The 25,117-nt window shown below is 46.7% G+C and overlaps 1 protein-coding gene across 1 annotated transcript; it reads left to right on the top strand.

Annotated features, from left to right (window-relative positions):
* The first annotated feature begins 16,079 nt into the window (after positions 1–16,079).
* On the top strand, positions 16,080–20,533 carry LOC135981357 (uncharacterized). The gene is made up of 2 exons (XM_065583541.1): positions 16,080–19,122; positions 19,933–20,533. Exons 1-2 carry the CDS (start codon positions 18,585–18,587, stop codon positions 20,433–20,435), a joined length of 1,041 nt encoding a protein of 346 aa, XP_065439613.1. The 5' UTR covers positions 16,080–18,584; the 3' UTR covers positions 20,436–20,533.
* Positions 20,534–25,117: the final 4,584 nt, after the last annotated feature.

The raw sequence follows: 25,117 nt of genomic DNA, 5'->3' as shown, positions 1-25,117 counted from the left end.
TCCCTACCCCCATCCCGATTTTTCACATTTGCTGTCTGGTCACCCTATTTGCAATGCCTTTTTACTTTATATAAAATGCTACTGTTTGTATTCTCAATCTGTTTGTGTGAATGAGGAATGTATGCATCAGGAAAAGTTAAGGTGTGAAGGCCATTGTTATAGCCAGAGTCAAGGAAGAAGGAGTGAAGAGACTTAAAGGACATCAAAGAATCATCAACGGGCATCCATAATGAAGGGCAGATTGATGACTTTGAGGTGAAGGCTGGCACCCCTAAAGACAGTTGATTAAATCGGAACAAAGGACAGGATGACTCTCTTGAAGGTGTATTGGAATGTTTACACTAATTAAGAAGTAACCAGTCACAAACTGACACAGCAAAATCCATAGGCTTCAACAGAGAAAAAAACCTATAAGAACAGGGTGCTTGGCCATGGAACTTTGGGTTCGTCTTGCCACACTCCAGGAGCATCGGATCATGACCGATAGAGCCCGGCTCCGCTCTATGACTAATCTGGCTGGCCACTAGATTGATCCGGACTCTGGACTGGTAACTATAAACATCACTGCAGGACTATGTGTGTGTGTATGTGACTGAAAAGCATATGCTAACTCTGGTATTCTCAATAAATGCTGTGTATTTACCTTCCTCTATAAAGATCCCGTGTGCTTTGTATGAGCATAACACTAGGGCCTCAGGCTGGGACGCAGTGGAGTGGGTGGGCCTGTTCAATCTGTTTGCTTAGCCCCTGCCTAAAGGCCTGTGCTACTGACTGTTTGTTATCCCACCCGGACCCAGGGCCTGCTAACATTGAACTGTTTGCTCAGCCCTTGCCTGAGGACCTGAGCCACTGACTGTTTGTTATCCCGCCCGGACCCAGGGCCTGCTAACATTGAACTGTTTGCTCAGCCCCTGCCTGAGGACCTGAGCCACTGACTGTTTGTTGCCCCGCCCTGACCCAGGGCCTGCTAACATTGAACTGTTTGCTCAGCCCCTGCCTGAGGACCTGAGCCACTGACTGTTTGTTGCCCCGCCCTGACCCAGGGCCTGCTAACATTGAACTGTTTGCTCAGCCCCTGCCTGAGGACCTGAGCCACTGACTGTTTGCCCCGCAGCCAGGCTAGTTCCCTGACACACCTGACAGAAGTAGCGAGGCAGTCTGGTTCCCCGCCGCCCCGGAGAGGGACGAGCTCTGGCCAAACTGCCCTACAAGGGCCTTTTAAATACTGGTTAATGGCAGATGTCTGTATTGACTCTAATGGAATGATGGCCATTTACACCAGCTGGAGATTTTCCTCATTGACTGCAGTGGAGTGACACCAATTTACACCAGCCGGGATCTGGTGGAATCTGTCTTTGATTTTTAACTACTAAGAGTCAGATTTTTTTCATGTGCTCAGCTCCCCAAAACCAGGGCCAAGTCTTCATCAGAGCACCTGTGTAGGCACTTACCTGACATGACCCCTTGTTCCATGGATGCTGTTGGGTGCTGAGACCTTTTGAAAATCCAGATGTTTCATTTCAGTGCTGACATGAGAGCTGAGCTCTTTAAGGAAATGTGGCCTTTAAGGCAGGTCTTTTCGAAGGAGACCCTTGGCTCTCGGGTTCAGGGCCCTGTTTTACTAGATGCTGCACAGACACATAGTGAGAGATGGTCCCTGCCCCGAAGACCTAACAGTCTAAATAGCCAAAAGGTGGGTGGGGAAACTGAGAGCCAAGGACACCCAGCAGGTCAGTGAGAGAGCCAGGAGTAGAACCCAGGCTTCCTGAGCCCCACTCCAGTGCCCCAATTAGAATCTGATCCTTCCAGCTCTACCCTTGGGGCTGACCCCAATAGCTAAGTATTGTTACTTGAACTGTGTTTTGTTTTCCTGCATGTGAACCAAGCCATAAAGATGCTTATCCATCCATTTTCTGTGTTGTGAGTTCTGCTGCATTTAGAACTAGCAGTGCTTTCTATAAACACCTAACATTAGCTGCACTTTCCCCATCCCTCCCCTGTGTCCTGGGGAGTTTGGATCTTTCTGAACCTCCAGGGAGGGGGTTGTGGGTGTGGGATAAACAGAAAAGTGTTTGTAGTATGATGGGACCAGACAGATGAACCATTCCAATTCATGTGCTGTGAATCATGAGGCCCAATCCTGAACCTGAAAACATCTTACATTTATCATGCTTAGGAAGGAGGGTCCCCACACAAGTCAAGGAAATGATAACATTGATTAAAAGAACTACATGAAATGTGTAAGTAAAATATTTTTCAAGAGAGATGGAAACCCAACAAAATGTAATGAGACTGAATCTGTGAACAACAGCCACATGTTAATGTCTCTGCATCCATCTCCTTGCCTTCTCCCTGACAAGGGGGGGGAAATGATGGGAGGAAATTGTTCTTGGGGGTGTGTCCTGCTTGGGCACTTGGTGGGGTTCAGGGATTCCTGCAGGTTGATTGTTCCCCTCCTGGATGCTTGGGGGAGGATGCCCCGATGAGGGGTTTCATGTGCTGCTGGATGGTGTGATTCTGGGAGCCCTGCAGGCTCCTCCCAGTCATTCTGGGGGAAAGGGATTGGGTCCTCCACTTCAGCAGTACCCTGGGCAGCAGCCAGAGAAGGAGGAGATGGCAGCAGTTCATGGACAGGATCAGTGGCCATGGCAGCAGGTGGACCTTAAACTCATTTGGTTACAAGTTCTATGAGCCTCTCCATTAGGGAATGCTCCTGTTTTGTAATGTGTACTCCTGCACCATGAACTGGTTCATCAGTGTCTCTTCCTGTGGAAGAACCTAATCCTTCCAGGCCCTGAGGAACTCAAGCTGCTCCTGGTTCCTCCTGTACATACCAATGAGAAGATCCTCCAGGGCCCTTCTGTGACTGCTTTTGTCATCTTTGGGATGTTGCTCCTGCCCTCCCAGTAGAATGGTTTCCCTCTTGGGAGTCAAAGGTCCTGACAGTTCAAAGACAAGAGTAGCATTATATACATTTTTTTTTTCGCTTTGGAAGAATCCGAGAAATCCCCCAGATAACATAACTTTACTAAGGAAGGCCACAATATTGATACTTTCCAGCACTCCAGGAATACGATAGTCTAACAATCTTTGATTCTCAGGCCACTTTTGCAGCCCGTGAGGAATGAACAGAAGTTACGAATGGTAACATTTAATGTATTTATGCTTTTAACAATGTAAAAAGTCTATAGTGTCTCAAAGGGGTGACAGGTGGCAGTTCTTCCAGAGGCTATATTACCAGTATGCAATTTCTTCTTTAAAGGCTGGGCAACTTCTGGAGAACACAGCAATTTTCATGGTACCAGAATGGAAAAGAGGTGACTTTCCAATCTTGTGAAGGAAACCCAGCAATCTACACCAGAGAGATGTTTCTGCTAACGGACACCCCACTACATATTATGAATGGAGGGGTTTGGTCAGCTATGAAGGTGACCAAGCAGATTTGTGCTGCTGTTGAACGTCAAGACCCAGCTGAAGTTTCTGCTACACCAGAAGTTTGCTGAAATATGTTTACAGGACTGGGAGACAATTCAACTGGAAATTGACTATATTCTCAGCTAAGATCTGGAGTTTCCATGCAAAGGTAGATGCAAACCAGGAACACCATCTACCCCATCCTCCCATTGGCATCACTAGAAAATCCAGCCCCTGTGCCTGCCTCACAATGGTGAAATGGACAGGGAAAGAAAGACATCACAACTTTATTTTATTTCCTAGAGTCTCAGATGGGCACCACAAGCCCCTCAACCTCTCCACCACAAAGGGACATCATACTGTGTTTGACTTCTATATCTTCTGGGGCATTCACTGAGGTCCCTGCTGTCGCCTCACCCTGGCTCTTTTTGGCATCCTGTCAGACAATGAGGCTGCTAGGCTTAATGAGGGGGTTGTGAGCCACTTGAGACTCTGTACTGGGAGCCCTGACAGCACCTGGTCCAGCTCATCATAAAAGGGGTATGTATGATGAGCCCTCACAGAGCAACTGTTGAAGTCTTTTGCCCTCTGTTCAGGAGTCTCAAGTGCTTGATGCATTCCCAGTACTGGGCTGGAGTCCACTCAATGCCCACCCACTCCAGCCTCCATGAAATTTTCTGGTAGAGGTGTATTTTCTTGCCATGCTGGGCAAAGTCATGGAGGATGGTGTATTCCAACCAAACAGTGATCAGCACACAGGTGTGGCCGGCTAGCCAGATGTCTGCTCTCGGAGAAGGATCCATGTTCATCTGTCCTGATCTGCAAAGAGTGCAGTGGAAAGCAGTTCTGATGTGGTCAACTCAGCTCTCTACTACCAGTGGCAGTGTGTGTATGTGGGGGGACAGGGACCTTTGTAGATTGGGTAAGGGCAGGGCTGGCTCCAGGCACTAGCTTAGCAAGCAGGTGCTTGGGGCGGCCACTCTGGAGGGGGGCGGCACGTCCAGCTATTCGGTGGCAATTTGGGGGAGGGTCCCTGTAATAGGTCCTAGCCGGGGCTCGACCCTTCCGGGCAGGAGGGGAGCCACACCGACTCGCTACTGTGGGAACAAGCAGTCAGTTAGTCCCGAAGCTCCGGCTCTTTGGTGCAGGACCGGAGCGACCACAGTTAAAGCTCAGGCCCTTGTTTGCAGGGGCTGAGCAAGCAAGCAGTTCAGAAGCCCAGGCCCTGGATCAGGGCGGGGCAAACACAGTTAAGCTCAGGCCCTTGTTTGCAGGGGCTGAGTGAGCAAATAGTTCAGAGCCCAGGCCCTGGATCAGGGCGGGGCAAACACAGTTAAGCTCAGGCCCTTGTTTGCAGGGGCTGAGCGAGCAAACAGTTCAGAGGCCCAGGCAAGGCACGCCTAGGCTTTCTGTAGCCGAGTGTTGGGTGAGGGGGAAGCCTGCCACCCGTGAGCGGGGGTGGCAGGGGGGAACGCAGGCCCACCCACTCCACTGCGTTCCAGCCCGGGGCCCTAGCAGCGGTTACTGCCGCTGCTGGTCAGTGGGGTATCCAGACTGCAACACACTGACATAGGCTCACACTCGGTTGCAGCCGGACCGGGGTCGGCTACCCCTGGGCTACTTCCACGATCCCCCTCAAAGCCTACCTCGTTCGTCGCGCCGGGCTCGGGCCAGTCCATCTGCATGGGCTCCTCTCTGCCAGGGCTCGGTGGCAGGTCCGGTAGCTCTGCCGGGAAGTCAGGCCAACGGTCCTCAGGCGGCTCCTCTGGGTAGCAGCAGGGGCGGAGGGGTTCGGGTACAGTCTCACCCTCAGGGTTGGTAGGGTGGGGTTCCCAGGGATTCTCCCAGTGACGGGAGCGGACAGGCTCCGGTGGCTCCTCCTCGTAGCGGGCCCGGGGTAGCTCGGGCCAGCTAGGGTCCAGGCCTCGGTCTTCGGCGGTCTCCTGGCCGAGAGCTCCCGGCCACACGTCTGCTCCCTGCGGTGGCTGGCCGCCAACTGAGCTCTGGCAGCCGGCCTTTATACTTCCTGTCCCGCCCCTTGACTTCCGGGGGGCGGGGACAGGCGGTGGTGGTCCCACCCACTTTGGTGCCTGCACGTGGGCTCCCTCTTCCGGGCAGGAGGGGAGCCACACCGACTCGCTACAGTCCCTCACTCCCGCTCAGAGTGAAAGACCTCCCGCCGAATTGCCGCCGAAGTGCCGCAGATCGCAATGAAGCTTTTTGGGGGGGGGGGGAGGGAGGGGGCTGCTTGGGGCGGCAAAAACTCTGGAGCCAGCCCTGGGTAAGGGTCAGGAAGACGAGAGTTCAGTGCATTGTGGGAGGAGGACTATTGAAACTTGACACCTGGTACACACTCCTTACTCCATGCAAACTGGCATGGGTACAGAACTATGCCACAGCCTGAAGTGTATACATGCCCGGACCCCTCAGGCATGTTAGTTTACTCACCCTCTCTTTGCCTTCAGATGTGCTTCTGGGATTTAGATGTGGACAATGGGGAGTTATATAGCCCAATCACGTGTAGAGACATGTATACAGTAGCTAGTGTATTATAGATTATAAACATGGGATTATCAGGATTTCACTACAGAAGGAAAAGTTGAGCATCAAGGGAAGAAAATCCCTATTAACACACACACACCCCTTGACTAATAGTAAAGGAAACTGAGGAAACAAATTGGCCAAAATTTGTTTGTATAAACATTCTCCCTTTACTTTTGCTCCTTTGGCAAAGTCCCCTTGAACTGGTTTCCCTTTTTTATGTTTCTCTGTGTGGCTCCTCTTTTTCCTTCTGGAAAACATAGTTTAGCTAGCCCAGCAGCCATAGCATTCTACTGATCATGTCTAATTTCAAATCTCAGATTAACGATCTGCTAAATATAACACCACCTATTGGTTTAAAGGTCAGTGCAGTTCAACAGCAACTGTCAGGGAAGTTTAACTTTGTCCATTTTTTGCAGTCACAAGAGAAGAGGCAGTAGTTCAATATGTGGAGCTTCAGAGCTGGTTGGAGAAGTACAGGCCTGATCAGCTTTCACGAAGTGACCATCCAGGTAATTTTCTATTTCTCATCATGATAGGAGTATTTTGGCTGGTTTCTGAACTGGAAATCACGTATGGCATCTGGATCAAGATTCTTTTCCCACCCGGGTCTTGACTGGTTTGAAAATGTTCTTTTTGCAATTCTGGTTTTGGGAGTAATAATCTATTCATGTTAATACACAAAAGCATGCATTACAACATCAGAGGGAATTCTAGAGCATATATTAAGGTATGCTATTAATTAAAAATATTTAAACTAAAAGGTTTTCTGGAATAGCTGCAGTTGCTAACACATATTAAAATGTTTAATATTAAGAATGTTTGATGGTTTCAAGGGGAATGTATTTACTGAGAGAGCATGAGGAGAGAGCATTCTACATGTGCAGAGCTTTGCAACTGATGGATATCTCTATCTGCACAGAGCCCCATTGAAGTAAATATCAGCTCACGTGTGTGCAGTTGCAAGATTGGGGTCTATGTCTCTACATTATACCATTCTGGATGGATGGGTGTGCTCATTTGATGAGTTTACTGCCTATATAGGTAAAATCACGATTTGTCCAGAAGCACAGATGTCTTATACCACAACTTTTGTACCAACACTCTTGATTTTTGTTTTGTCCAAGAGACCCTTTTATTTAAAAACTTCAACTGTTAATCCACCATATAATTTGGAGAAAAAAAACCCTCTATTGCCTTTGTGCACATTACTGCAGCAGTGATCATTATTCCTAATTAGAGATGGATCAGAGCCACAAAATATGGAACCAGATTTAAACTTTCCCAAAACTCTGGGGATGTCTGATTTTGGTTGAGACCATCACTGCAGAAGGGGCCAGCTACAAAATGTTGGCCTCGTCAAATTTGCACCAGTTTAACTTAAATTGGTTTTTAAACTGATTTAGTTAAACAGGTGCAAAATCCCTTATTTTGGATGCTCTTATTTCAGCTTAAAATTGGCTTATTTCAGTTTAGCTTAAACCAATTCCTTACTGACTTAAGATAAACTGAAATCAGAGTATCCACACAGCTTTTTGTACCTATTTAACTCAATGGGTTCAAAAATCACAGCTTTAGTTAAACTAGTGTAACTTTCTCATGTAGACAAAGCCTCACTTCAGCTCTGAACTTCCTCAAACGTGGGTTGGTTCCGATCTGCAGCTATGGTTTGGGCCCCACTCTGTTTCGAATGGAAATAACAGTTTTTAGTACTTGACCTTTACAAATGTGTATTACTTGTATCTTCATTGCACTAGATCACATGCTTTTATGCAAACTGTGAAAATGAAATCCAAGATATTGCCTTCATTAAGGTATAAATGAAACCATTTGCTGTGCTCACGAAGACATTCTCCGCCTGCTTTTGGCATAAAATGTGTGTTTTACATCCCATCTTGGCACATACCTCTCCTGCCTTCCAATTATGAATGCCTTGGGGTGACCAAATAAGCAATCATTCTAGCTGCTCCTGGAAGAAGACACTGCTGCACTGCATTATTTTTTCTGATGGATGTATATTCCCAATAAGCATAAATAGACTTTACGTCAGCAGCATCTGCATCAGCAGGGATTTAAAAATTGGGTCAGGCACTTTGCTGGATTGAGGGAGGGAAGGGGGTGAGAAACTTGTGTGTGTATGAATGTGTGACCATCTATACTTCATTTCCCCCCCTCAAATTCCCCACTGTTGCTACCTCTGGTATAGCTCCATTAGTTCTAGCAGCTGAGGGAGACTTAAATGTAAAGTGACTACCCACATTTTAATCACCTTCATTGAAATTTTGGCTCTGTGGAAGTCAGTGGAAAAACATCTATTGATGTGAATGCAGCCAGGATTTCACCTTACATTGTTTAACCCTGCTCATGACTTTGTCTAGTTACACAGTGTGACAAAGCTCTGTCCTTGTCTCCGTGGGTCCTGCATTTCCTGGCGGATTTCGCTAGCCTCAGAGGCTCACTGTGACCCTCCACTTAACCCTTCTCTCTCTAGAGACTAGGGTCACAGTCTGAGCCATTTTCATCATAAACCAGCAAAGGAGATGAGGAGAAGCTATCCTCCCTTGCACAGTTTCTGTTGTCTCCCAGTCTCAGTGATTAATCAGGGGGGCAAAGGGGGGGAGCCTGGGCCCGCCCTCTACTCCGGGCTCCAGTCCAGGGACCCTAATAGTATCAGCTATGGTAGCTGACCTTTTAGGAACAGGACACGTACAATTCCCTGGGCTACTTCCCCACAGCAGCCACCACTTCCTCAAGCTCCACTTCACCCTTACCTCAGGGCCTCCTTCCTTGCACCTGATATGGTGTGTACACCTCAGTCTCTCCAACAGCACAACTTCTCACAGCTCCTGACGTGCATGTCCACCTGACTAACTGGGAGGCTTTTAACTAGTTTCAGCCAGCCACTGATTGGCTTCAGGTGTCCCAATCAACCTAGCATCCTCCCTGCCTTCTGGAAAGCTCTTAATTGGCCCCAGATGTCTTAATTGACCTGGAGCAGCTGCCATTTACTTATCCTGGTACCAGGGATTTGTTTAACCTGGGGCTAATATATCTATCTCCCACTACTTTTCTATAACCATCTGGCCTTGCCCTGTCACAACAGGCATTGATCCACAAAGGGACCTAGGGGCTGTGATGCTCTGTGTTGTAAGGCCTAACTTTTAGGTGCCTAGAAATTCACAGGAACAACACTGTGATCCACAAAACCTGAGTTAGGACACTAGGCTCCCCAGGGCCGGCTTTAAGCCGATTTGGCCGATTCCCCGGAATGGGGCCCAGTGCCTAAGAGGGCCCCGCAACGTCCAGGGCTGCCGGTGGAGCGGAAAAAAAAAAAAAAAAGATGCGTCCTGCTTCTCCCCCCTCCCTCCGGCGCTTGCGCTGCCATACAGCTGATCAGCACAAGCCTGGGAGGGAGGGGTGAGGAGGAGGAGGAATGCGGCGTGCTTGGGGAAGAGGCGGGGCCAGGGTGGGGATTTGGGGAGGGATCCAATGGGGCAGGGAGGGGGCAGAGTCGGGGCGGGCACGAGACAATTCGCATCCTGGCGTGGGGCCCCGCACCTGCTAAAGCCAGCCCTGAGGCTCACTATACAATGCGTAGAGAAAGACAGGCACCTTACAATGCACTCTACAAAAGCCAGCATGCTCAGAGGGGAGCTGCCTATGCTAGCCAATACGAGACGGAAATGAGAGGGATGTGTGCTAAGCCCAGAGCTATGGGAACTACGGGTGTGGGGGGTGCTGCAGCACCCCTAGATTTTGTGCGGGGTCCCAGTCGCCAGCCCCGTTTCCAGGATTCTGGTGCCTCTGGACCTCTGCCTGGGGTTTTGTTGCCGGACCACAACCCAAGGCTCTGCCGCCAGACCTGCATGCGGGGTCCCGGCTGCTGACCCCGCACCTGGGGCTCTGCTCATGCCCCCAGCTGGGATCACAGCCTCAGCCCCCTTACCTCTGTCTGCGTCCCGCCCCCTCTCCCGGAACTATGGCCCATTCTTGGCCCCAGCTCTGGGGAGAGGGGGCATGGACAGGGGTAAGGCGGGGTGCCAGGTAAAAAGTTTGGGGACCACTGGCTTTCAGTACCCCACTGTAAAAATTGTTCCAGTGCCACTGGCTAAGCCCCACCTCTCTCACAGAGATAGGGACCTAAGTCCGGGCTGCAGGGAGGCACCTTTATCGGTTTGCAATCCACAGCTGGGAACTCTTTACATTGAGTCAGACAACTTAGGTGCATAAGTCATTTTGTGTGAGAAGACGACTGCCTCACGCCACACAAGACAGCCAAAGCTGTCTGAGCCCAGTGGCTAGAGCACTGATATGGGAGATCCAGCTTCAATTCTCCCCTCTGCATGAGAGGGGGAAAAGGATTTGAACAGGGGTCTTCCCCCATCTTTCAGGAATATGGTCCTACCACTGAGCTGTGGGATATGCTGAGGTGGGGGGTCTCTCAGCCTCTCCTGTTGAAGTTGTACCACTGTGAATTAAATAATTAAAAACCTGGTGGAGCCTGGACCCAAGCACTCCGACCTCCCAGAGGGATGCTTGAACTATCAGGTTTAAGATTCATTCTTGCTTTTGCTCTCTGGCCCAATTACTCTTTAAATATCCAAAGTGCAAGAGCTTCAACAGGAGAGACTGAGGGAGTCCTACATCAGTGTATCTCATAGCCCAGTGGCTAGCACACTCTCCTGTTCAAATCCTTTCTTCCATTCATGCAGAGGAGGGAATTGAATCTGGGTCTCCAACATACCAGGTCAGTGCTCAAACCCTGAGGCTCAAAATTATAAGGTGAACACCACTGCCACCTTCTCCAACAGCTGGATTTTGAATGGGACCTATCTGGCAGGCTGCCTGTCAGCACAGTCTACTGGATCAGGCCCCAGGGGTGAGAGAGGAGCTCTTCTCCTATTCATGGATGGTTCTGGGGCTTAGGTGGGAGATGGACATCTGGGCGCCTAGAAGGAGTCAGCAGGTCGCATGCCCAGAGGCAGAAACATCGGCGGCAAGGGACCTTTTTAGATCAAAGAGTTAGGTGCTAAGTGATGTTAGGTGTCTACAGGGTTTGGCAACAGCTGAGAAGATGTTTTGTGGATTGCAGTGAAGGCTAAAAATTTGATTTAGGTGCCTACAGCCAGGGTTTAGGTACCTAAGTACCTGTGTGGAACTGGGCCACAGTGATTACAACACCAGCAGCTGTCACCAGCTTGTCATTATCAGTGTTGCTACTGCCAGTGAAATTGCACTAATAGCATCAATACTGAGATGACAGAGGTACAGCTAGCTCTAAACACTGACACGTGACATCAGTCCTAGGCACAATAATGAAAAAGCTGAAATGGAATTTAACTGATCAAAAAATCAAAAGATAGGAATATCATTAATGCCGTTGTGGTTTTATGGAAAATAGGTCTTCTCAAACAAATCTGATTTCATTTTTTGATGAAATTGCAACTTTTGACTCAATACCACACAAACGTCTGATTAAAAAGTTAGCATTATAAAATATCAATAGAGCTGGATTAAGAACTGGCTAACTGAAAAGATCTCAAAGTAGTTGCCCAGAGGGAATTATCACTGAATGGGGGTATTTCTAGTCGGATTCCCCAGGGACTGGTACTAGGCCTTATGCCACTATGCAACATTTTCACTAATGAGCTGGAAATAAACATAAAATCACTGCTGATAAAATGTGTGGATGACAAAGATTGGCAGGGTGGTAAATAATGATGAGGACAGGGCAGTCAGACAGAGCAATTTGAAGCACTTGGTAAGATGGGCCCGTTCAAACAAAATGTGTTTGAATATAGCCATATGCAAAGTTATACATCTAAAAGCCAGGAATGCGGGAGACCGTGTACTGGAAAGCAATGACTCTGAATAGGAGCGAGGGGTTATAAAGGACAAGCAACTTAACCTGAGTTGCTATAGCAAAAAGAGCTAATGTGATCCTTGACTATATAAACAGGGGAATAGTGAGTAGATGCAGGGAGATGATTTTACTTCTGTGTATGGTGTGGCGTCCAGCTCTGATGTGAACATTTTTTAAAGGATGTTGAAAAATTGGAGAGGGTGCAGGAAAGAGTCACAAAAATTATTTCAGTGATTGAGAAGGTGCCTTAGAGAGACGTAAAGAGCTCTGTTTAGATTATCAGAAGAAAGATAGAGAGGTGATTTCATTCTTCACAGGGAGAAAATACTGGGAACTAAAGGGCTCTTTACTCTACTGGAGGTAGGCACAACAAGAATCAATGGCTGGAAGCTGAAGTCAAACAAATTCAAATTAGAAATTAGGCACAAATTTTTAAGTGAGGCTGATTAACCCCTAGAAAAAGGGAAGTGATGGATTCTCCTTCTCTTGCTTTCTGCAAATCAAGGCTGGATGCCTTTCTGGGAGATGTGCTTTAGTCAAACTCAGGTTACCGAGTTCAATGCAGAGGTAACTGGATGAAATTTAATAGCCTGTGATGTACAGGAGGTCAGACTAGATGATCCAGTGTTTCCTTCTGGCCTTAAACTCAATGAATCTATGTAAGGTTAAAAATACATAGTATAGATGACAGCTGGTGTGTGCGTGAAAGTATGTAGGAAGCCACAAACTGAATTCACAGCAAAAATTAAAAGTATTCAAGGCAGTGTCTTTTTAAAGAAAACACTCGTGAGCTAGACCTTTATTGGAATCAGTCTCCCCTGTGACTAGTCTAGGGGTCACATGATGAGACCATATGACTCAGAACTAGGCCTGCTGAGGGGAGAGCAGGGTGGAGATGACTCTTTAGTGCACCAAGGCAGAGGAAGTGGAAGCTTGCAGGGAGGAGGAGCCAGCCAGTTGGTGGGGGAGGAAGCTAGCTGAGAGGGGAACTTAACTTCAGCAGAGCCAAGACACAACCCACCAAGGGTTGTGGCCCGCAGGAGGCCAGGTGGCAGATTTGTGTTGTTTTTAACTTGATGTTAGTAAATCAGACTCCTAGACAGGGAGGGTTATTATGAAAATATCTGCAGTGTGAACTTTGATTCCCTGGGGGAAAGAGGAAACCAAGGCAGTACTGGCATGTGAAGGGGGATCATACAAGTTCTGCTACAGTTATTTATCTTAAAACAGAAATGATGTGAGTTGTGCTAGATTGATGGCTCTGGAGACTTTATTCCTTTCTTTCCACAGGCCAGGCATAGGATATGCAGAACAAACTTCCTGTCAACAGTCTGTCATTCTGCCTAAACCATAAACTAGAGGGACCTCCTCCTCCTGCGGGGGTTGGAAGGGTAGCTCACTTTCCATATCCGTTCACTCCTAGGCCCCATCATTGCTGAGACTGCCAACAAGATTGTCAGCTACTGTCAAGCATGGCTTTGTTTTTGGTGATATGGATACACATACTAGAAACTAACTAGACAGAGCCCACCACCAAACCTATTTCATATAAACATGTTCTATACCTTTACAGACATCTCCTCTAGAAAATAAGCAAACATGGTGTCTTCGATTTACATTAGTCCTTGCTACAGCATGACATAGAGGGAAACTTTGGTTTGATTCATTGCAAACAAACTGGCACAAGTGCTGTCTGTCCATTGTCATGCAGCATATACATCGGTCTTCTTTTTTCTGTTCACCTTACCATCAAGGATCAATTGGAAAGCTGTCCTTTCCCATATACTGTCCTTTTCCACAGTTATAAATTAAGACCTTTGAGGTGGAACTGCTGTCAGAGTATGTTAACTTCTAGGCTCCACAACCCTGACAGTGTCTTTTAAATTATCCCATGATATTTCCAGGCCACCGATGTCCATATGCTTCCAGCCCTTAAGCACACAGATGGAAGCAGATAGGCAGAGATTGTAGAGAAGAAGGTAGAGGAAACCTTCAATCCATCCCCCAACACTAAGAGCTGTACAGAGAATTCTGGAAAAGTGTGCAGCCTAGCAGAGGACATGGATAGTGGACTCTCTAATGGTCATTAAGAACTATAACAGCCTTGAGCAGAAATTATGGCAACTTCTCCACACAACTTACCAAACACTTTCTATTGGACTTGGAGAGATAGGAGTTCCAGCTTCTCATCCACAAATTGTCTTTCAAAAACAATTATTCGTGATAGGTATGAGTCAGTGGTCTTGATGTAATTTATTAATTAAAAGCAAATTCTTGATTGTTTTTGGTTTTTAGTAGATTCTGAACCACTCCTGAATGCACCCCTATTTACAATTTCACTGTAACCTTCCAACTGAATTAACTTTTTTGACTGGGAAGGGAGAAATAACTAATTAGCTCTTTCCTTTTTTGGCAGTCTACCTTATTATAAAACTAATTAGTACCTGGCTTTTTATTGTTGTGACAATTAGGATATTAAAAAAATAGGCCACAGAATAAAATTAAAAACTGTTACATTTTGTAGTGATTCTACACTGGGTCTGACATTCATAAATAAAAATATCTCTGCCTTTCTCAGCCCTTGGAATCCTCTCTGAAAGTCTAAGGAGTAATGGATTTTAGAGATAGTTACTTGATGAAATTGAAGTAGTAAGTATGGAAAATATTCAGGGCCAGGTTGAGACATTACTTGTTAATCAGAAATCCCCACTGATATCAAGAGGGGTTTCTGCTTGAAAAATGATGGAACAATATGGCCCTCAAATTGGAACTGATTGTAATGGTGTTTGACATCTGGATGGATAGAATTGTTACTATTGCGCTTATATAACTAGGCTGAATGGGAGGGGGAAATTTGATACCTTGATACCTTTCCTGTTGCTGTAAGTGGACTGGGTAACAAGGAATTAGAAAAATCATTAACAGACTTACGGAGAGGAGTCAACAAAACAATCAGATCATCTTTTGATACTCAAAGACTTTAGTAAGAGGCAAGTAGCCTTGAAATGTCTTCTTGCAAAATACAGAAATAATTTTAAATGTTATTCTGCAACAAGTTGGCTTACTGATACTCATAACAGGAGATCAGATCCATTATTTATATTTGAAGACGTTGAAACTATAGGTTTGGCCTTTGTGGAGGAAGCAGTTAGTCATAACTATAGACTAATAAAAATAAGCTATACCGATTATAAGCACTTTTGTACCATAACAGGAATAAGCTATACTGATTTAAGCACCTGTATGCCAGTAAAACTACATTCACATAAAAAGTTTTTATGCTTTACCTATATTGGCTTTTAAACCAATATAGTTAGAGCATTACAAAAGCTATGTGGAGACAAGCCCTTAGCAATGGGCAATTGATTTGCAGTATGCAGTATCATTACATCTGGGGTAAAATGTTAGGATTTTGTTTTTATATTGTTATTGGCATTACTTAGTTCAATATCAGTCATGCATTCAGGATAGAATGTAACTGGTTTAAATGGACTGTAGTTGGTTGTATATAATTGAATGACTATGTATCATTTATGGGGGGGTTTATGCCTACAAACCCCTCATCCCTGGCCCCAGCCCAGAGCCCACATTCCCAACCCTCACCCCCCTGCACCCAATCCCAGCCCAGAGCCCTCTCCCACACCATGAACCCCTCATCCCTGGCCCCATCCCAGAGCCTTCACCCCCTCCTGCACCCCAACCCCCTTCCCCAGCCCAGTGAAAGTGAGTGAGGGTGGGGGAGAGCAAGCCACTGAGGGAGGGGGAATATAGTGAGTGAGGGGCGGGGCCTCGGGGAAAGGGCAGGGATAGGGTGTTCGGTTTTGCGCAACTAGAAAGTTGGCAACCCTGTACACAACATTGTATTATTTTACATGATTAAGTACTGAAGCAGTGTGTTAAAATTGTGCGTTTGATCTTTTTTTAATTTTCACTAATATGTATATTTGTACATTTTAAGATTATGCCCCTGTGACATCGTCCACACACTTCAATTTCTTTCTAAAATTGTACCAGTATCTTCTCTAAAACTTGGGTAGATGTTCAGTCTGATGAATTTCTATTGCACTAGTGGCAGGCCCTGTATTTTGGGAAATAATTAGCTTGTTTATGAAGTAACTGTTTGCAGCTGTATGCTACTTTGGTTCCTTCCCTTTCAAGAGTTGTTGTTATCCGTGTTGTACTATTTTGAATAAAACTGGCTCAATGAGTGATCTTACTGTACATTTATTTACCTCTTAAATTCAGAGAACCCCCAAGAGCAGGGTGGTCTTAAAATGTGAAGAACTCTTTTAAGGGCTGAATGGAGGGTGTCCCAGGAGGGAAACGGTGCTGAATTGTTGAAGTAACTTCCAGTCATTGATCAGTGGAAGCATATTCTTGGAGATAACGAATGCCTCTACTCTTCTCCTTCTTGCTCCAGCAGCCTTATCCCAATACGCCTAATCAAAAAGAGTCTACATAATTCATCTGAAGGCTCCAGTACTTTGAACTTTTGCTTTCAAGTTTTAATTGTTACTTTGCTATGGTTATAAGTTGTTTTCTAATTTTCTGCAGGAAGAGTTTTTAAAAATGTCGGGTAATCTCTCTTTAGTAAGGAGCAATGTTAATGCCACTGTTACTAATGCTGCTTTTTCCAAATTGTTGGGGGGAGGGTAGAAGTATAGTAACATACATTAATAACTGTATAATAGAGCTAGAGTCTATTTAGCCAAAGTGAAAATGTGACCTGAAACAAAGAAAAGGCTCTGCTGGTTTAAACTTCCCTCAACTCTGTTACTTGGCCATGTCTACTTGGGAAAGTTTTACCAGTTACACTGATATAGTTACACCAGTATAACTCCCAGTGTGGAAACTCCTATAACGGAATAAGAATTTTTGCATCAGGAGTTTATGCCGGTGTAACTATATCCATTTAAATTCACACTTTAGATTATACAAAAAAAATTTCCTGTGTAGACAAAGCCTAAAATTGCTTCCACCCCAACAACAGATTCGGGTGCTTTCTTTTACCATTTTCCTTGGCAAAAGCAGTCCTTATGGAGCATAACTGGAAGTACTAGCCTTGCTTCCGCTTACACTCAGATTGCAACCAAGCCAGTCCCTCCCCAACAGAGAAGAAATGTGTTTTTCCCTCTTTATATTCTTGGGACTTCCATTTTGCTGCATGCATGATTTTGGATTGACTCATAGCCATGGTATCATCTATTATGAATCTGAGAAGCGTTTGTGGATCATGCATAGAGCAGCTGTTCCTTTATCTTAATTGTAGATATTTTGGGCCATAATGAGAACTGGCATAAATGGGTGAAACTCTTATTGATTTGAATGGAGCGGCACCAGCTTATGTCAGGTTTGAAGCTGGCCCTTTGGGTCAGATTTTCAGAGCTCAGTTCAGCCTACAATGTGTATACAAATTGGCGTGTGTGAAACAAGTGTCACAGTCACAGTAAAATTACCCCCCAATGGGTCCGCTGGATAAGCACCAGCATTGTATATTGCTAATGCTTTTAGACACACTGAAAAGGATTTTGGGAAGGGTTGAAGGTGTGAGCGTGAAGTAAAAGATTTCTTTGCAGGTTGCGAGAGGCCAACTGAGGAGGAAGGGAGAAAGGAATGGGTTAACTCAACAATGCAGCTAGGCTCGAAAATAAGAAGCAAAACTGCCGCTCAAGGTCAACGCACACATAAACAAACTCTCTGCTGCCAAACAGCCAAAAGCCTGGGAAAAAGAAAAACCAAACAAAACAAACCTAAAAGGAGAGTGCAAAATGAAAAAGATTGCGAAGGCCAGCGAGTTGAGCAACAACAGCCTCGCGACCCTAAAGCCAGTGTGTTTTGGAAACTTAGAGGAACTGCAGAAGGCCGGTTCAAACTGGTACAAAAAGCACAGAAAACTAAGGTCCCTGAACAAAAACACCCACAAAAAAACCCAGGGCTTAAAACCCTCCCGAGAGCTGAAGCAAGTCGAAGATCAACAGCGGACCCTGAACGGGTTGTGCACAAAACAAAACTCGTGTCCACCCTTCCTCCTCTTCTTCTTACGTTACACCCAGGCTTGGCCAGCCCTGGGTTGTGTGTGTGTAAGTATAAAAGTGGGTTAGGGCACAGGTGCTAACGCTTTCTTTCTTCCTCTAAGTAACGTAAAAAGCACTCCGCACTCACCTCTGTTATTTTATTAATAAAGTTTTAAAATTAGTCAGTCGGTGTGCTCCTTCATCTCCTCCCCTAATCACCTGACGCCTCAGGCAAATTAATAACAAAAATCTGTCACACAAGTACAATACTGCATTTGTGTCTGGCAGTGGATGTGGGTGCCATTTTAGAGTAGCAGCCGTGTTAGTCTGTATCCGCAAAAAGAACAGGAGTACTTGTGGCACCTTAGGCCTGGTCTACACTACAGGTTTAGGTCGACTTTAACAGCGTTAAATCGAATTAAGCCTGGACACGTCCACACGACGAAGCCCTTTCTTTTGACTTAAAGGGTCCTTTAAACCGGTTTCTTTACACCACCTTCGACGAGGGGATTAGCGATAAAATCGGCCTTTGCGGGTCGGAATTGGGGTAGTGTGGACGGAATTCGACGTTATTGGCCTCCGGGAGCTATCCCACAGTGCTTCATTGTGACCGCTCTGGACAGCACTCTCAACTCAGATGCACTGACCAGGTAGACAGGAAAAGACCTGCGAACGTTTGAATTTCATTTCCTGTTTGCTCAGCGTGGAGAGCACAGGTGACCACGCAGAGCTCATCAGCACAGGTAACCGTGATGGAGTCCCAGGATCGCAAAAGAGCTCCAGCATGGACCGAACGGGAGGTACGGGATCTGCTCGCCATATGGGGAGATGAATCAGTGCTAGCTGAACTCCGTAGCAGTAAAAGAAATGGAAAAGTATTAGAAAAGGTCTCCAAGGCCATGAAGGACCGAGGCCATAACAGGGACACACAGCAGTGCCGCGTGAAAATTAAGGAGCTACGGCAAGCTTACCACAAAGCCAGAGAAGCAAACGGAAGGTCCGGGGCAGAGCCGCAAACTTGCCGCTTCTACGCGGAGCTGCATGCCATTCTAGGGGGTGCAGCCACCACTACCCCAACCGTGTGCTATGACTCCATCAATGGAGAAACACACAGGGAAGACGGTTCGGGGAACGAGGAAGATGAGGATGGAGGTACTGTAGGTAGCTCACAGCAGCAAGGAAGCAGAGAAACCGGTTTCCCCAACAGCCAGGATATGTTTGTGACCCTGGACCTGGAACCAGTAACCCCCGAACTCACCCAAGACCCTCAGGGCACACAGGAGACCTCTGGTGAGTGTACCTTTGTAAATATTTGTAAACATTACACATGGTTTAAAAGCAAGCGTGTTTAATGATTAATTTGCCCTGGCAATCGCGGCCAGTACATCTACTGGAAAAGTCTGTTAACGTGTATGGGGATGGAGCGGAAATCCTCCAGGGACATCTCCAGAAAGCTCTCCTTCATGTACTCCAGGCCAGTAGCACGTAGTCTGGAATCATTGCATAACAAAGCATGGCAGCGTATGGTCCCGGTGTTTGCTGGCATGCAGACAATATCCATTCCTTATCTCTCTTTGTTATCCTCAGGAGAGTGATATCATTCACGGTCACCTGGTTGAAATGGGGTGATTTTATTAAGGGGACATTCAGAGGTGCCCGTTCTTGCTCTTCTGAACAGAAATGTTCCCCGCTGTTAACCACGCGGTGGGGGGAGGGGTGAAGTGATCATCCCAGAGAATCGTGTGTGTGTGTGTGGGGGGGTGGTTTACTTGGGTTTGTGCCGCATGTTAACCGGGAAACCGCAGCCCCTCCTTTTACATTGAAAACCCATTTTAAATGGCCAACCCAATTCATCCTTGATATGGGAAATGCGCTGCTGTTCGAAACCTTTCCCGCATGTTAAGAAGGTTAAAAAAGCCAAAACACTGTGGCCTACCATGGCTGCCTGCAAGCCGAAATATGTTGCCTGGGGCACTGCGTGAGTGATCTCTCATACCAAACCGGCAGGCAGAGGAAAAATGCGACCTTGTAATGAAAGAGTGTACCCATTGTTCTCTAAAATGTGTCTTTTTTAACCACCTCTCCCTTCTCCTCCACCAGCTGCAAATGTTTCTCCTTCGCAGAGGCTAGTGAACATTAGAAAGAGAAAACGTAGGACGCGGGACGATATGTTCACGGAGCTGCAGATGTCCTCCCACGCTGATAGAGCACAGCAGAATGCGTGGAGGCAGTCAATGTCGGACATGAGAAAAGCACAATATGAACGAGAGGAGAGGTGGCGGGCTGAATGGCGGGATGAAAAGAGCAAGTGGCAGGCTGAAGACGATAGGTGGCGTCAGCTTGCAGACAGACGGCAAGAGTCAATGCTCTGTCTGCTGGAGCATCAAACTGATATGCTCGAGCGTATGGTTGAGCTGCAGGAAAGGCAGCAGGAGCAGAGACCGCCGCTACAGCCCCTGTTTAACCAACAGCCCTCCTCCCCAAGTTCCATAGCCTCCTCACCCAGACGCCCAAGAACACGGTGGGGGGGCCTCCGGCCACCCAGTCACTCCACCCCAGATGATCGCCCAAGCATCAGAAGGCTGGCCTTCAATAAGACTTAAAGTTTTAAAATGCAGTGTGTCCTTTTCCATCCCTCCTCCCCCACCCATCCCAGGCTACCTTGGCAATTATCCCTCTACTGCTGTGAGGAACTAATAAAGAATGCATGAATGTGAAAAAACAATGACTTTATTGCCTCTGCAAGCGGTGCTCGAATTGGGGAGAGGAGGGTGGGGTGGGGTGGTTGGTTTACAGGGAAGTAGAGTGAACTGGGTCGGGGGAGGGGGGGGTTGGAGGGTTCATCAAGGAGAAACAAACAGAAGTTTCACACAGTAGCCTGGCCAGTCACAAAACTCGTTTTCAAAGCTTCTCTGATGCGCACCGCACCCTGCTGTGCTCCTCTAACCGCCCTGGTGTCTGGCTGCGCGTAATCAGCGGCCAGGTGAGTTGCCTCAACCTCCCACCCCGCCATAAAGGTCTCCCCCTTACTCTCAAAGATATTGTGGAGCGCACAGCAAGCAGCAATAACAATGGGGATATTCTTTTCGCTGAGGTCTGAGCGAGTCAGTAAGCTGCGCCAGCGCGCTTTTAAATGTCCAAATGCACATTCCACCACCATTTGGCACTTGCTCAGCCTGTAGTTGAACAGGTCCTGACTCCTGTCCAGGCTGCCTGTGTACGGCTTCATGAGCCATGGCATTAAGGGGTAGGCTGGGTCCCCAAGGATCACGATAGGCATTTCAACATCCCCAACGGTTACTTTCTGGTCCGGGAAGAAAGTCCCTTCCTCCAGCTTTCGAAACAGACCAGAGTTCCTGAATACGCGAGCATCATGTACCTTTCCCGGCCATCCCACGTTGATGTTGGTGAAACGTCCCTTGTGATCCACCAGGGCTTGCAGCAGCATTGAAAAGTACCCCTTGCGGTTTACGTAGTCGGTGGTTTGGTGCTCCGGTGACAAGATAGGGATATGGGTTCCGTCTATGGCCCCGCCACAGTTTGGGAATCCCATTTCAGCAAAACCATCCACTATTGCCTGCACGTTGCCCAGAGTCACTACCCTTGATATCACCAGGTCTTTCATTGCCCTGGCAAATTGGATCACAGCAGCCCCCACCGTAGATTTGCCCACTCCAAATTGATTCCCGACTGACCGGTAGCTGTCTGGCGTTGCAAGCTTCCACAGGGCTATCGCCACTCGCTTCTCAACTGTGAGGGCTGCTCTCATCTTGGTATCCTGGCGTTTCAGGGCAGGGGAAAGCAAGTCACAAAGTTCCATGAAAGTGGCCTTACGCATGCGAAAGTTTCGCAGCCACTGGGAATCGTCCCACACCTGCAACACGATGCGGTCCCACCAGTCTGTGCTTGTTTCCCGGGCCCAGAATCGGCGTTCCACGGCATGAACCTGCCCCAGTGACACCATGATTTCCACATTGCTGGGGCCTGTGCCTTGTGAGAGGTCTATGTCCATGTCAATTTCCTCATCACTCTCTTCGCCGCGCTGCAATCGCCTCCTCGGCTGGTCCGGGTTTCGCCTTGGCATGTCCTGGCTCTGCATATACTCCAGGACAATGCGCGTGGTGTTCATAGTGCTCATAATTGCCGCGGTGATCTGAGCGGGCTCCATGATCCCAGTGCTAGCTATGGCGCCTGGTCAGAAAAAAGGGGTGAAACTAGTATCTGATGGACCAGGAGAAGGAGGGAGGGCGGGAGGGCCGAGTGACGACATGGCGTACAGGTACAGGAACAGGGAATTAAAATCAAGAAAGGTGGCTGTGCATCAGGGAGAAACACAAACAACTGTCACACAGAATGGTCCCCCCAAAGATTAAACTGAAAACCCTGGGCTTAGCAGGCCGTTGATTTCACGGAGGAAGGGGAAGCAAATGAATACAGAACAAATCTATTTTTTACATCTTAAGCTGGCAGCCGACGGTGCAGCATGACTGATAGCCTCTGCAGTACGATGACGACGGATACCAATCGTAATATACCATCTTCTACCAAAAGGCAAGGGGCTGCTGCTGTGTAGCAATGCAGCCCCACGTCTGCCAGCCCCACGGCCGCCAGCACCCAGATCGCCCTCGGCCTCTTCTGGGTGCTTAGCAGACAATACTGGGCAATTGGCAGAAAATAGTATACTACGACTGATAGCCATCATCGTCGAGACAGTAGCATGTCTGCCCAGGTGCCCATGATTGACAGCCACTGCAGTATGACGACGACGGATACCAGTCGTAATATACCACCTTCTACCAAAGGGCAAGGGGCTGGTGCAATGCAGCCCTACGGCTGCCAGCCCCACGGCTATTAGTCATGCTACACCGTCTACCGCCAAAAGGCAGTTAGCAGCTGCTGCTGTGTAGCAATGCAGTCCCACGTCTGCCGGCAACCAGAGGACATATGGTGACGGTGAGCTCAGCTGAGCTGAGCGGGCTCCATGCTTGCCGTGGTATGTTGTCTGCACAGGTAACCCAGGTAAAAAGGCGCGAATCTATTGTCTGCCGTTGCTGTGACGGAGGGGGAGGGGCCTGACGACATGTACCCAGAACCTCCCGCGACACTGTTTTGCATCATCCGGGCATTGGGATCTCAACCCAGAATTCAAAAAAAAGGCGCGAAAGTAGTATCTGACGGACTAGGGGAAGGAGGTAGGGCGGGCCGAGTGATGACATGGCGTACAGGCACAGGGAATTAAAATCAAGAACAGTGGCTGTGCATCAGGGAGAAACACAAACAACTGTCACACAGAATGGTCCCCCCAAAGATTAAACTGAAAACCCTGGGTTTAGCAGGCCGTTGATTTGACGGAGGGAGGGGGAAGCAAATGAATACAGAGCAAATCTAATGAACATTACAAACATTGAATTTATCTCCCCATGTAAGTACTCTCACACTTCTTATCAACCTGTCTGTACTGGGCTATCTTGATTATCACTTCAAAAGTTTTTTTTCTCTTACTTAATTGGCCTCTCAGAGTTGGTAAGACAACTCCCACCTGTTCATGCTCTCTGTATGTGTGTGTATATATATCTCCTCAATATATGTTCCATTCTATGCATCCGAAGAAGTGGGATGTAGCCCACGAAAGCTTATGCTCAAATAAATTTGTTAGTCTCTAAGGTGCCACAAGTACTCCTGTTTGTCTTGGTGCCATTTTAGTGGCTACTTTATAAACAAATGAAAATGTGCTTTTTGTGTCATCCTGCAATTGTCTCAACAATTTGGACTCGTTGGAATCTTCCATTATAGAGGCCAGGGCTCTGCTTTATAAATCTCCCCCACAAACTTTCCCCCTGCCCTTGCAAACACCTGAATTATCATTTAAAATCTGTTTTGATTCAAAGTGGTCTTAATCTCTCCTTTAATATTAACAGAAATAGGAATAGAAACTGGGAGTATATGTGGAGTATTCAAACTTGTTCATTAGCTCATCCTTCCTTAAAACAATTCTATGCAATAGAAGGAAATGTATAGGTTTTGTTTTATTCCATATAGGTTCTGCAGTAGCTATATATGCTTCTGACTGTTCTCGCACTATTCCCTCTGATGGATGGAATGTTAGACCTGCTTAAGTGTGTTTGTGTGGAGTGGGGACGGGGGTAATGTCACCTTCTAGTGGCTGCAAATTTCAAAGGATATAAATTCTGATTCCACAAATAGCGTGTCTCACATGCTATGTCTAGTTTACATCAGAATTGTGTTTTTTATGCTAAACATGGTTCACAACAGGGACACTTGGCCTGTTCCTTATTCTTCTGGGCAGCCAATGGGGTCTTTCAGGGTATTTGATATAGAAAGGCAAGCAAGCAAGCAAACAAACCTGTTCTTGATGCTAAAATATGCATTATACTGAGAGCGGAAAGAATCCAGACACACCTAATTTCCCCCAATGGATTATGGTTTCTCCTCTAGAGAATATTTACAAAAGCCTGAATCAACAATCTCTACAAGATATATATATATTTAACTGAGCCATTATAAGAGAGCCTAGTTATTGTTTTGTTCATGCTGATCTAGCTGATGCTTCGTGAATTGAACCTTATTTCTATTATTTGGATTTTCAGTTTTTGTAAAATGCATACATTAGCCTCTATTTTGGTTCTATTGCCTAGGTCGGAATGTAACCCCATGATTGATTTTGGTCTGCTGCTGTAGCATGTATAATTTCTAATGTTGCCCCATTTGTATGATTTTTTTTCTCTTAAATTTTCACAGTAAAGGCAACTTAAAAAATAGCAGCTACATTTATTTATTATAATAGCACCAGAGACCCACTAGAGATGGAAGGCTGCTTGTGCTAGGCACTACACAGACACATGGTAAATGACAGTCCCTGCCCTGAGGAGTTTACAAAGGGTAGGAGAAAAGAAGTATTATCCTTGTTTTTCAAATGGGGAGCTGAGGCAGTGAAATATTAAATGATCAGCCTAAGGCCATGCAGAAAGCTTGTGGTATCACTGGGAACTGAACTCAGATCTGCTGAGGTGACACCTAGTGCCTTAACCACAAGCCCATCCTCTCTCTTTAATGCTACCTTTGTAATGACTTCAGTTCTCCAGCTGTAGTTGTCTTCAAACTATAACTGTAACTTCCTAAGTAATTTAAGAAAAGAGAGAGTTATAAAAGTAACAGTAGCTGGTGAAATATAAAGTTAGGGGTATATCTTCCCTATCATGAAACAGCCAGATTGTAATACCAAAATGGAGTTCTGATGACATGAAAAAATTAGGAGAGTTCAATA

The sequence above is a fragment of the Chrysemys picta genome, chromosome 2, assembly GCF_011386835.1.
Source record: "Chrysemys picta bellii isolate R12L10 chromosome 2, ASM1138683v2, whole genome shotgun sequence".
Lineage (NCBI taxonomy): Eukaryota > Metazoa > Chordata > Testudines > Emydidae > Chrysemys > Chrysemys picta.
This window is presented reverse-complemented; position numbering and strand designations above follow the sequence as displayed.

Bases quoted from the DNA above. Each gene is read 5' to 3' on its own strand.
- LOC135981357 (XM_065583541.1), top strand. From the start codon at position 18,585: ATGGAGTCCCAGGATCGCAAAAGAGCTCCAGCATGGACCGAACGGGAG. The intron at 19,123-19,932 runs GTGAGTGTACCT...CTCCTCCACCAG, and splicing joins GGGCACACAGGAGACCTCTG to CTGCAAATGTTTCTCCTTCG.